Here is a 13,301-nt window from a genome sequence, read left to right as displayed (position 1 = left end):
GATTCACACAACATCCTACCTATGATTAGACATTTCTAAAATCATTTTCATACTGTTCATGTTGTAACAAATGGCAGAACATCATAAAGGATCTCCTACCTGCAGGAACATCAAGCTCAACTCCAACCCAAACACCATCTGAAAAATCTGTAGGTCCAATGTAGCGCACTACACCACTCTTACTGGTCCCAACTGTAACATATTCCCCTTCTTTGAGCCAGTCAGGAAGCACAGCTTCCTTCGCCTCTTCCGGGTCAGAACCGATCTCCAGCTGTTCAGTTTCTGCTGGCTCTGTTGTGAACCTGGGCTGCTCTTTCGTCGACTGGACTTTTTCCTCCCTCACTTCAGCTTGATCGCTACCCCTTGACATCATGCTTCTCTCTACCAAGGCTCTATTCCCATCTTCCTGAAGAGTGGTTTCTTCTGCGAGAATACGGGTGAAAGATTTCAGGTCTGACGTCTTGACTTTCTGGATTTTAAAGGGGTTTGAGGCAGAGGATTTCAAGAGAGCAGGTTCAGGCTTCATTTGTGGTTTGATTTCTGGAGGTTTTGTTGTGTCGATTGTTTCTGGAGAGGCTTCTCCGTTTTTGTCCACTGATCCTTGAGACTGATCCAGATGCAGCCCTGCCTCTGCGACTTCTAGGCCCTCTTCGGCCACTTTTCCATTGTTTGTTGGGGTTGCAGCAGAGTCAGTCCCAGGGCTGCCAAGATGGGCTACAATTATGTTACTGGCTGAGGCCTGGTTGACTGGGGAACTTGCAGAATCACTACCTATTATGGAGGCTTCAGAGAGGGTAGCTGTAGAAATACTGGCAGAGAAGTAGCCACTAGAGACCTCACTGGCAGGGCTTTGAGGCACATCAGGAGTCTCCGGTACAGAAGGCACTTCGTGGTTTTCTGATGGTCTGTCCACTACTGCTAAGGATGCAGCTATAGAGTGTTTGTCATCATGTCCTTCTAATACAGTTATGGATTTGACAGGGGAACATTTCTCATACTGTCCATCTGCAGTACTTATGGATTCAGTAGGGTAATATTTCTCATACTGTCTGGCTGATCCTATTGTGGGTGCAGCCGGAGAGATACTGTCATTCTTAGGGACCTAGGTAATAGTATACAACATGTTATTAACTGAAAAATTTTAAATACTCAAATCTGCTTTGAAATCATCTAGTTAGAATAAAGACTGAAGAATCGAAAACGATTTATAAGCGTTAACAACAAAGTTTCAAAACAGACAATTAATCAATCATAATAATCTCAAATTGAGAAATGCTCAAAATTATGGTAAAGAGATCTTTAAAGAAAAGTGGTAATTGACAAGTATACATTCACAGAAATACATTTTAAATATTAACAGAAGCTTACTTTGGTCCTCTACAATCAGATAAAGAAAAAGGAAATCGGTTTCATGTTGCAACAGATTACAATGTTTAGAACTTTACAGTATGAAACCAAAATGAAAGCACAAAAAATAATGGTTGTATTCAGTAATCATCGGACGTTTTCATTTTATAAACAAATATTTCAAGTTTAACACAAATGAAAAACATGGCTACTCCAATATAAAACACCCTTTCATTTTTTAGTTTACAGAAAAGGGTATGAATTATATCAGTTTTGCAGATAATTATATAATTAGCCATAATTCAAGAAATAAAACACTTATTCTAAGTGAGCATACCTCTTAATTCAATTAAAATCTATATATATATATTTAATACTATATTTAATTTCCATATTGATTACTTGAAAGGAATGACATCAATAAAATTGCCTGGAGGTCATTTTGCAATATACAAGTACTCCACTTTCTAACAAGAATCATGACTTTGTAAAGTATTAATCTGGATCATACACAATTACTTTTAGTTCTAAGTAATTTCAATGACAACTGTGCACCTTGTTTCCAAAAGGGCTTACTGAATAGGAAACATACCTGTTTTGGTTTGAGAGGACTTTCTTCATTGCTTGCAGATTGCACCATGATACGAGGTACAGACTAGAGGAAATAATACAAACATTTAGATTGCTTTTCAAAACACTACACACAATCTCTCAATTTCTGATAAGTCAACTCAATCAAAATATCTGCAACATTTTTTTCTAATTTTACAGGTTTTGATCACAGTTATTTGTTGGATGTTGATGCCAAAGATGAAAGCTTGAGAAAAAAGTATGCTTTTAGAGAAATATAGATCGAGAAAGCTTTTTTGCAGAGACAGAAATGCATGCTTGCTAAAACTGAATTTGCAGTGCTCAGCAAGAAAAAAAAATCCATATCTATGTAATATAATTCACCTCTGACAATCCATTACTTTTCAAAGGCTCTTCAAACATGGGGGTATTAATAGAAAAAAATGAAAGCACTTCTGGAACTGCAAAAAAATATGCTTTTGGTAAGAAAAGGAGATTAGTGTTTTGTTTTTTTCTTTCAGGTGTGCATTTTTCTCTGGACTCTCCCATGGCTATCTTGATTTCAAAATCCAGGCCATTGTTAATTAAAATCTCAGTTTGAAATCTTAAAAGAAATTTTAATTGTCCACATACAGTATTTATTAAAACTATGCCCTTAAGACCATAAGGATTTAACATCGTATAATATATACAGTGAATCAACATGAAGATTTACAAGTTATGGTTAATCTTTAATGAGGCAAATTAATTCATTAATTGAGGAGAATCAGCTTCTTGTGTTACAGTATATTCATCTTGCCTCCAACCCCACAATTTCTTGGAAAAATGTCTTCATTTTGTTGTAAAGAACATGTAGGCTGTTATATAACTTCTATTCAAATGTAGGTTTTGTTGTATAATTTTTATAATCTTTGCTGACATGGATAACTCTCAAGATTTAGTCATTTATATCCTGAAGCATGCAAACTACTGAATCTCAGCACCATTTTAAGATTCTTTTCATTCTGCGCATCTCCCAAGTGCACCTTCCTCTGTCGGCCAGGATTGGAATAAAAAAGTCTTTTATGACCCATAACTAGAAAAGAAAACCCCTTTGGAGCAATTTTTCATTTTCCACAAATTCTGCACTAATGCGCTTTAAGATTTTCTGAAACAATCGCCTCGGTAATTGTCCTTCAGATTATGTCCTTCAAGTAAACAAAATTGCAATTGAGAAACTTTATACTCAAATTTTCCTTTAGTCTACATTGCCTGTGCTATACATTTTGAAGATCAGCACAAGCTGGGCAGGGTAAAGGTGCTTGGGATCTGATTGACTTAGCAAGTATGAGACCTGAGACAGGAGATCAAACACAACTACTCTGTCATCTCCCATCCTCACACACTCCTGGAGGACCACCTGCAATACAACCAAGGTTTATATGCATTGCTCAAGGCAACAAAGCATATTCATTATAAATCCCATTACAGGGAAAGTGTTGACACACCACATCATTCTTTTAAGCCTGGGAATGTATCTGGTTAGCAGAGCAGGAATACATTTTTGTAACAGTGACCAAAAGTGTAGACAATATTCTCAATGAGGTTTTCTTCATGTATTTTACAGTTTTCAAATCACTTCTTTTGAATTAAATTCTATGCTTTTAACTATATATCCTAACATCCAGTTTGCTTTTTTGTTGTGTTGCACATTGACCAGACGAAAATACTGTATTAATAGAATTACCTAAGTCTTTTTCACAGGTGCCTTCTTTAATCTCGGCATTCCCAATTTAACGCTTGGGTGTAATACTCTGCACCTGTGTACATTAAAGACTGCATGCCAAGTATTTGCCCAGTCTTGGATTTTAGATAAATCTTAAAGATTTTTCTTTGCAGATACTTCAAAGTTTTCTAATTCTATAACTTCACTACTTTGTTTACTATACCAGCATCTGGCAAAAATAAGGAAGGGCTCTGCCTGCAACTTGAGAATTTAATCTTTCGTCAGGAACGTAATCTAAAGCCTTCTGAAAATATTGTAGCAGTACACATTTACTAAACGTACATTTTGCGGGGAGACTCTGGGACTGACGTGACTTGACCCCAAACCCAGATGTTGCTGTCTTTTGAGGATAAAAGATAAGGACAGCTACTGACAAAAGTATACTTTTCCTTATCATCCTCTGTACATGTCCACTATTATTGTTGATGATCTAACTTTTCTACGTCCATGTTATGCTTTGGTTAGCAAACGTACAAACATCCCACAATATGTCATTAGTGGCTCAGTTTCTCATTACATCAAAAAGGTTTTTGCAATGCATGATCAGAAATGGCCTGAGTTTAACTCCCTGGAACCAATCCTGTTAATACAATTTGCCCTTCAACTAAAAATGGTATCCTTTGTATTCTCTAACAAAACAAATGGAAATGGGCAAAATCACATTATGAAAGAGACTCTAATGTTAAATAAGTATGCTATGAAATAAGATTAGTAGAGGAGATAATATTTTCAAAAGTAAAGATCTGTACAAACGTATTTTGACTTTAGATAAAAGCTCATTTTGTACAATATTAATAACCTTTTCTCTATTGCTCACTGCTGCAAAAGAGGTGAGGGGTTATAAACCAATACTTTGCAGCTAAGGCAGAGTACTCTCAATTCTTCAAGGATAACTTTTATTAAATAGTACTGGCATTTTTTAATGTGATATTATACTTATTTTCACCATCCCTGACAATCACCTCATTTTAACTCTTCTTAAATTAAATTAATTTTAAGAAGTAATATTCTCTCCATTAAAACACATTATGAAAAATCTTTATTATTGCAATTTTGTCCTTCTAAAAAATTATAAGGCTCTTTAAGTGGTACATTTGTTACCCTTTTTAAAACTGAGCCTTGGTCTCACAGAGAAATTAAAGCAAACCCCCAATCCCCACCTGATGAGCAAGAGGTGATGGTCGTAGGTCTTTCTTGTCATCCCGGACAGGGAAAAGAGACTTAAGCAGTTTGGGCATCTGGGGCACCAAAGCTTTCACTGGGGAGAGATAAGAGGCAGCCAGTCCAGATATACCTAGAGGAAGCGAGGATGGAGACAGGGACAGGCGAGACAGTGACACAGAGAGGGAGAGGAAAAAAGTGCAGAAGCATGGGACAAAGCAACACAGAAAAAATGGAGAGAAGTGTGGGACAAAGAGACTGACTTTATATAAAAATTAAAAAAAAGTTGTCCATTCTGATTATGTGCTTCAATAAAAGATCATGCCAAACCTAATAAAAAAAATTATGAATGAAATTAAAGACCGAAATGAATCGGTCTGAAAAATAAAATTTCCACAATAGTTTTGAAAGGCTACTGAAATTTAAAACTCAACAAAACGCAAAGCCAAGTTAAAGAAAACTTGCAAATGCATAATGAGACAGTTATAATGGGAAAATGCAGTGACATACAATAATAGCTGAAATAAGAGATAAAAATTGAGTACGAAAAATGTAGCTCAATGCAGACTCCAAACAGCATCCTTGAAGAAAAAGATGCAACTCCTAAAAAGGTTACCTGCTTCTGGCTCAGCACTCTTGGAAAGTGAAGGGTGTGGTGGTGTTCGACTGAACTGAGATGAAGTCAAAGATATATCCTGCTGACTTTCCCAACGGCCCTAAAAGTTAAAGAAAAATAAAGGTTAAAAAGAGAGATCCACCACTTAGTGATTCCATATTTCAGTTACAGATCCCTCTAGGGCCAAAGTGCCCAACCCATGGCCCAGGATGGCATTTTATCAGTTTTATCCATGCTGACATTAATTAGTTTTATACTAACTTGACACTTTCAGTTACCAATTTGCAAAAGTGTCCCCAACAAAAAAAAAATTAAAAGTGGGCATACATTGTCATGTTTTTTGCAAAACAATTGACTGAACAATTACTTATTATGCCATATAAAAGAAACTTGTATCCAATTTTCAAAGACATCATAGCATTTTGAAAAGACTATAATATGTGACCTCATAATAGCAAGGGCCTACCCAGAACACACTGTAGTTGTAATATTTTTGCAATTAAAGTGGCATTCAATGGGGAATAGCCTCAACCACAGGGATTAACATGTTTTAGAGAACACCTGTAATGTTATGAACTGATTAACATGTTCTCGGTGGGAACAAATTAAAATTCCAGTTTTACTTGGCAGATGAAAACAAAAATGTAATTATTTTCTGGTTTTATTCATTGCCTCTAAACATCATTAGTCTACTTTAAGAGTATTCATAAATTTATTTCATAAATGTAATCCGAAAGTTTGAGTACCCATTCATAAACACCATTCCTCTTTGTAAACTCAACAAAAAAGAAATCACTTTGTGCAGCCATAATCCACGGTATGGGTGCTTAAGATGCAGAAAACAGCCTTTTCAAAATAGATGTGGCAATAAAAAACTTCACCATTTGCTGTAAGATTGAAAATTAACAGGATACGGGTTTGCCAGCATGTAAACATCCTGGCCAGACTCAAATTCTTAAAAATAAAATTTACTAAATGTTTTGTCAATGTGACGTGGAGAAAGGAATTGATTCTTTACTGACTGGCAAATAGAAAAGGATTAAGAATGGTTTTGTCACTCAGTAGAGGTAGTAAGTTTCACAAGTCCAAATAGTTCCTCCAGAGCCTTCAGTTTCTCCAGAGTTTTGCTCCTCCCCTAATCATGTGGACACTGAGAAGGATAAGGATTTTAAGGGTATCCCAAAAAAGAAACTAATACAACCTTATGTTTTCATTCGTCATTTTCCTGAATGGGTTCTCCAGATACTTATTGTTAAATTTGATCATTAGTACTGACAATGACTACTTTCAGTGGTCAGACTTATTGAACAATGGAGTCTGCACACCACAGGATGACAATATCACAGTTAAAACATTTCACACAGTTATTAATTTTTTTTACATATTTTGTAGTGAATTTAATAAAAATTGATCAAATTATATTGCTAGACCACTATCAATTTTAAATATGCTCTTTCAATGTTTCAATGTTGTTACCTTGGCCAATGGGATTTCAGATGGTATTATAAAGGAGCATTTGATACTGAATAAGGGTGCAATTACATTACAGACAAACTTACTTCCACTTAAATATACTACAACAAATTTGTACTATTTCTGGACATATGATCTTCATCTGACCATAGGCATCTTCATACCCCCAGCTTCCAGGGATAGCTACCTGACTGCTCCTTTACCTTATTTTCCAGTTGAGAGCTAGGCGAAAGGTCCTGGCGGCTCCCAGACAGCTGTAGGAGAGGAGAAAAATACCTTAATTGCAGACTGGGAGAAGCTTTCTATAAATTGGTGTAGGAACCAAAGTCAAATAACAATTTAATCTCCAACCTGTCCACTGCAAATATTATTTGTTTAGCCCATGATTGAAAGTGTGAAATTCCAATCTAGTTGAAAACCGGAGACAAAAAACAGCATCATCTTCTGAACAGTCCTTTATGTTTTTATAAGGGTTTAATATTCACACAACTGGTATGGAGTTGAAAAACAATCCTGTTATTAATACTCCAAATTTAAACCGCAATAAATCAAAAACATTTTATAAACATTATAAACAGTTAAGCATGGTAGGATTATTATAATATAATGCACGCAGCACAGCCCTTATTGTACTGTAGCTCTTGTGAATTGCATGAACACTTTTTTGGGATGATACAATCAGTTGAAACAACTAGCATTAAGTTGCTGGTAAAAGGAAATACAACAATTTACTGAATATGTCCAAGATACCTAATTCCAGTATTTTATGTATTTAGAAGATCTGAAGACAAGTGTATGCTGGATCATATTAAAAAAACTATTCTGTTAAGCACAGTAAAAAAAAAAAACTTTGTCATTCTAAAAACCCAACTGTTCTTGGGAACTTAATCAGACTGCTAGAAAACATGAAAGTTCAATGCCCTTCACAAAAATATACAAGAGGATTAACATGATAAAACAATTTAAACATTCTCATTTTAAAATGTATATATATACACATTCAGAGATTTCTGTAGCATTATGTAGCATAACCAAACCTCTTATATACACATACACGTTTGTTATTGTGTTGAAGTGGTATTATATAGACTACTTTTATTTCTGTGATGATCAAAACTATTCCCAGGATTTTTTACCCCGGGGAGAGGGAAAGTTGAGTCTCACCCTGTGCACATTGGGGGAGCTGAGACTGCGCCTGTTCCCCTTTCCTTTCCCAGCCAGGTGTTCCTTCACTGCCACCTCCTATACACAGGGGGAAACACTGAAAATGCGTACACTGACAAGCAATTAACCAGATGAGCTGCACTCAGACTCTCTCCAGAACTTCATACAAATTAAATGTTTAGCCACCTATAAGAATCAAACTTATTTTACTCATGCTGTATATTTCATTAATCTAAAACAGTCTGAACTTAAAAAGAATATTTCTTAGAGAAGTATCCCCACACCCTCACTCAAGGGAGAGCCTTCAGAGATCATCACATGGTTTCTGTTATTATAGATTACTATCACTGTTTGCTTTAGCATTGTCCAGGGCAACTTTTTGAAATTTTACGTTAAGTCTAAGCATTGGAACAATTGGGCAGCTATAGTCAGGCAAATGAACGAGGGTCCCAAGAGAAAAACAAGGAGGCAGACACGTGCACAAAATAAAAGCATTGTAATTAAACTAAAACAGACTGGAAGAGGACTTTGTATGCAATACTGACCTGGCAAAGAGAAACTGGCTTGTGAATGTTTCTTTTTCATTTCTTTACAAAGGCAGTTTTGTGGAGAAAATTATACCCATGCCAGACTAGCTGCGCCCAGTATTTAGAAAGATAGCATAGGAGCACAAAAAACAGCTCAATTTATTTTAGTTTATTATTTTATTTTTGACCTTTTGACTATAAAATAAACAATTGCCATTGAACTCTAAATTGGCGTGGGATGTGTTGGTGTTGCCGTTTGACCACAATACTATTTCAAAGAGTAATACTGACGTTGTGGTGATGATCCAGTAAAGTCATGGTCATCTGTGCCACATTTGTGATCATGGGATCACTGGCTACATAAATGAAATAAAAAATTATTTACAAATGATATAAATAGTTTCAAAGCCCTGAACCTTAAGTCTAATCCTAAAACTGTATTTTTATACAAAAACGCTAACACTGATCTGATGTTAATTCTGCCTCGGTGTAAATATCACAGTAAGAGGCAGAACACTTCTTTTATGAAGCGAGTGCAGCTGATGGTCAAGTGCTAAGAAACCCTTTGAGATGAAAAGACCTCCTATAAATACAAAATATTAGTACAGTCTTGCTCTCATATTTTTTTTTAGTCTCATGATACTGAAGAATAACTGTCAAAGAGGCTGCTGCCAAACTTAAGTGCTTAGTGGCAGTGGATGAACTTGGCTGAGTCTGTAAGAGCTCTGCTAACCTGTCGTAGCCGGTCTAGTGTGAGGATGTTCTCTACAGCAAGCACACTGCGCAGGTACTTCTCTATGGCCGCCTCTGAGTCCGCTGACTGCTGGTTCTCAACACTGGTTGCCAGTCGCGCTAGCATCTCCCTGTCCTCCGAACCCTCGGCATCCTGCAGATATAAGCACAAGACTGCTGTGTGGTTGAATTCACCTAACATTTGTTCTGCAAAAGTAGTGGGATGCTTCACTGCTCTTTTTATCCATACTCCGCCAACCACAAAGAAAAAAACAGTGTCATTGTTGTATTTTAAAGGAGAGCATGAGGGTATTTGATTTGGTATACATTATTTTCTTATCGTCACATAAACCACGCTTTAATCTAAAATAAAGATGAGTGAATGCAAATATAAATTTGTGTTCAACCGTAATAAGATAAGATCACTTTATTAGCCATATACAATTTCTTGCATTAGGAATTTGTCTTTTTTCGCATACCCCAGCTAGCTCTCCATGAGACACAGATACACAGACAGAGAGAGAAGCTTGGGATTAGAGCACAGGGTCAGCCATTGTACAGCATCCCTGGAGCATTTGGGGTTAATGCTCCTTGCTCAGGGGCCCAACGGAGTAGGATTCCTCTGCCGGCCGTGGGAATCGAACCGGCAACCTTCCAGCCACAGGCACAGATCCTTAGCCACAGAGCCACCGCTCCGTCCCTAAGCAAATACCTTTGAGTACTAGTGCAGATACTGTAGCAGTATCTACCAGTTTACTAAAAAGTACACATCTGAGCAATGTTGACATACTGTACTGCTATATGTGTTACTCATTAAACTACATACAATTATAATCATATATTCTACTTTAGAAATGCACAAAGATATTTCTAGTGCGCTCAAAAACACATTTCTGTAGCTATACTAACAAATGTATTTTTGGTATAAATTCAATACAAGTAAGAAAATTACAAAAATTACAATAACACTGGCACATTACTATTTCAACAAACCATAATCAAGATGGCTTTATCCTGCATGCAAACTACTTTTTATTTTTAGCACTGATCTTAAGCAAAATAAGGGCTTAAATCTGTCCATTTCACTGTAATCCAAACTGTTTTTGGATGTCAGGGTTCTCAATTTAACTGATATCTGCTTTTGGATGGCTTGTGACAGTGTTCATCTGTTGCCTCACCCCTGGAATGTTGGACACAATCTCAAAGGTTACTCCACAGGCAGGGATCGTACTTCTGTGAGACATCCTCCGTAGAAAACTTTGAGCAAAGCCCTGTATTGTACGTATACAAAAAGCAGAAAACAGTGAAAGTTATTAAAAATTGGAATTAGAGGTTTTCTTAGAATGATGTAATTTCACAAACACTAAACCTAAGAGTGTGTTTTGTAGTGTGTGTTTTCTCTTATTTTGCTGCCTATTTTCACACACCATGAAAAGAGGAGCCCCCGTCTATTGTAACCAAATTTATACTTGTCATCCTGCAACAAATGTCTGACAGTAAACTATTTTTAAAAAAGTACTCAGTCTTAAAAAGGATTACTAGATTTGGAATACTTTGCATAATTAAATAAATTAAATCAAATCCCTATCAACAAGAGTCAAATTCACTGCCTGCAAAACACAGAAAACCTGATAAAGTACGAAGTATTCAATAGCAAGGCTGTGTGATTCTCTACAAGTGGTTCAATTGGCATGAGCATTGTTAAGTGTCTAGATATCTGAAATGATGCCTGTTATAAGCAGTCAGCAATTTGCTGTATTAATAAAAAAGGTGATGACAGAGAATACAATATTTGAAGGAAAAAAGCTTATAGTCCCCTAACTTCTATTAGTAAGCTTAAGTGATCACCAATACTTAATATTCCATTCTATCAATAAAATACTGGCAAGTCCACAAAATCAAGTTCCAAGACATTTTACATATTGGTTATTGGTCTAGTCTGGCCACTAGGGGTTTAAGTCAAACTAGACCAGTCTGTGTGTCAGCAATGAATTCATTATCTCTCTAACTCTACTTAAATAAAATCTTCATTAAAGCCTAGTCCTTACCTGCCTGCCAGTGACATTCACGCAGATGCGTTTGCGCAGAATGAGCTGCATGTCTGCAGGGTGGCTGAGCTGCACAGTGGTCTTTACTGTCAGGTACACCCGCTGGTCTGGCGCCGCCCCTCGACTCAGCTGGGGACAGTTGTGCACTGTTGAATCCCATGAGGCCTCTGCATTCACCTAGTGCAAGCAGGAGGGATATTCGTGTGTCTCAGAGTTCACATATTTGCACAGTCTATAATGAAGAATCCATCTTTTGTGGTGTGAGAGGGGTTTTAGTAGTACTGAGGGTCACAATCAGAGTGTTCCTAGTTAGCTGCTACCTACCATGCTATACATTGTGTTGAAGAAAAGATTTTAAGAGACTTTTCTTTACATATTCTGTATCTATGAAGCACTAGATTTCTGTCTTTGATAAGGAGAAAAGACTCAATTATATAGTCAGTGTTGTGACTGTCAAAATACAAGATCTAAGAGATCTAAGAGTCTATGAATCATCAGATGATTTAATGTTAGACTGTTAGTTCTCCAACACTTTATAGGCAGTTCTTTTACATCTCAATGCTGAGGGATACAGCTGTATTAAATTATTTTGTATTCTACCACAGACATCTGTTATAAAACCTTCAATAATTAGCATTTTCTGCAAAGCACTGGTTACGTTTTGAAGCAAATACATATTACAATAATTCACTGTACTATATGAAATTGGAGATATCTGTCATGTTTTATAAATTGTGGAAGAACAATTAATATTTCTGCTGAAAAGGTCACCTAAGTGATAGCAAATGTATTACTTTCTATTCTTATGAAAATGCATTTTCACCAAATTGAGATTCAAAATAAATGGTTTCAATAACAGCATGCTGTATGCAATTATATAACACAAAAGAGGTAAGATCACATGGATATCAGCATGCGTTATTTTTTTACAGGAATGACCGAGTTCACAAAAAATAAGATTTCCCAAAAGCAAATATTTAAAAGATATATGAGTGGAAACTGTGTGATAGATCCTTGTTGATCCTAAATATGACCACCCTGATCCAATCAGAAAGCAGCTTTTATTTGTTGTACAGTGTTACCCTCATTTACATACAAAATATTTAATATTACATGCAATATTTAATAAGACTGAAACTCCTGCAAGTGGGGGATTAATCCATATTTTTAAAAATCACATTAATGATAACAAGGCTTCTGCAGAGAGAATCTATAGACAGCTGCTGTTCAATATACAATTGGCCAAGGTACTGCTGTAAACTATTCCAAACCCCTTAGTTTGATGAGAGCTACACAAATGCTGTGTATCACCTTTATATTTCCAGAATGTGTTGCGTGAATCTGAAGTTTACTCTGGAAGTATACCAGCACTCACTTCAAGCTACCTCTAGTATTAAGTGTCATCAGATCTCACCTCTCCGTCATGGTGCTTCACAATCTGCAGCTCAAAGAATTCATCCTCATCCTCCCCACTGAGTGTGGCATCCCAGCCACCCGCCTCTGGCTGGTCAAGGTTATCCTGTGAGCTGAAGTCATCTGCTGTGGAAGAGCATCAAGTCAATTAGTGAAGAGTGTTGATCACCATGTCCCTTATGCTCCTTTGTGCTACAGAACCACGAAAGGTAAGAACATCAGAAGAGTTAAACTTGGTTGTTAGTGATGCATGATTACAGGCACATTCCGTGAAAAACGGAAGCAGGACATTCAATGAATTCTATCCTTCCTTGCTCACTGTAAGACATACATACCACTCAGGTCCAGAAAAAGAACAGGGATGTGGGTTTCCATTCCAGGAACCGGAATCCTATAAATAAACACAGAGTATTCAGAATCCTGAAGCTTCATCTGCATGCACATGGTCAGCTTCTAAAACTTTAAGGTGCAAGTCTGCTGGTTGA

The 13,301-nt window shown here is 36.6% G+C and overlaps 1 protein-coding gene across 3 annotated transcripts in view; it reads right to left on the bottom strand.

The window, feature by feature from the left end:
• LOC102685707 (kinesin-like protein KIF13B) overlaps positions 1-13,301 on the bottom strand; it is a 77,264-nt gene that overhangs the window by 6,829 nt on the left and 57,134 nt on the right. Inside the window, exons 29-39 of one of the 3 annotated variants that reach the window (XM_069179957.1) lie at positions 13,152-13,207; positions 12,818-12,942; positions 11,404-11,580; positions 10,534-10,626; positions 9,357-9,509; positions 8,097-8,174; positions 7,136-7,186; positions 5,460-5,559; positions 4,843-4,976; positions 1,940-2,002; positions 100-1,102 (exon numbers count right to left, since the gene is read on the bottom strand). In XM_069179957.1, the coding sequence (XP_069036058.1) occupies positions 100-1,102; positions 1,940-2,002; positions 4,843-4,976; positions 5,460-5,559; positions 7,136-7,186; positions 8,097-8,174; positions 9,357-9,509; positions 10,534-10,626; positions 11,404-11,580; positions 12,818-12,942; positions 13,152-13,207 (2,033 nt within the window). The remainder of the gene's footprint in view (positions 1-99; positions 1,103-1,939; positions 2,003-4,842; positions 4,977-5,459; positions 5,560-7,135; positions 7,187-8,096; positions 8,175-9,356; positions 9,510-10,533; positions 10,627-11,403; positions 11,581-12,817; positions 12,943-13,151; positions 13,208-13,301) is intronic. The other 2 variants (XM_069179960.1, XM_069179959.1) reach the window with 2 other exon arrangements.

This window comes from Lepisosteus oculatus, chromosome 2, assembly GCF_040954835.1.
Source record: "Lepisosteus oculatus isolate fLepOcu1 chromosome 2, fLepOcu1.hap2, whole genome shotgun sequence".
Lineage (NCBI taxonomy): Eukaryota > Metazoa > Chordata > Actinopteri > Semionotiformes > Lepisosteidae > Lepisosteus > Lepisosteus oculatus.
The sequence above is the reverse complement of the archived record's forward strand: the minus strand, read 5'-3'. Positions and strand labels throughout refer to the sequence as shown.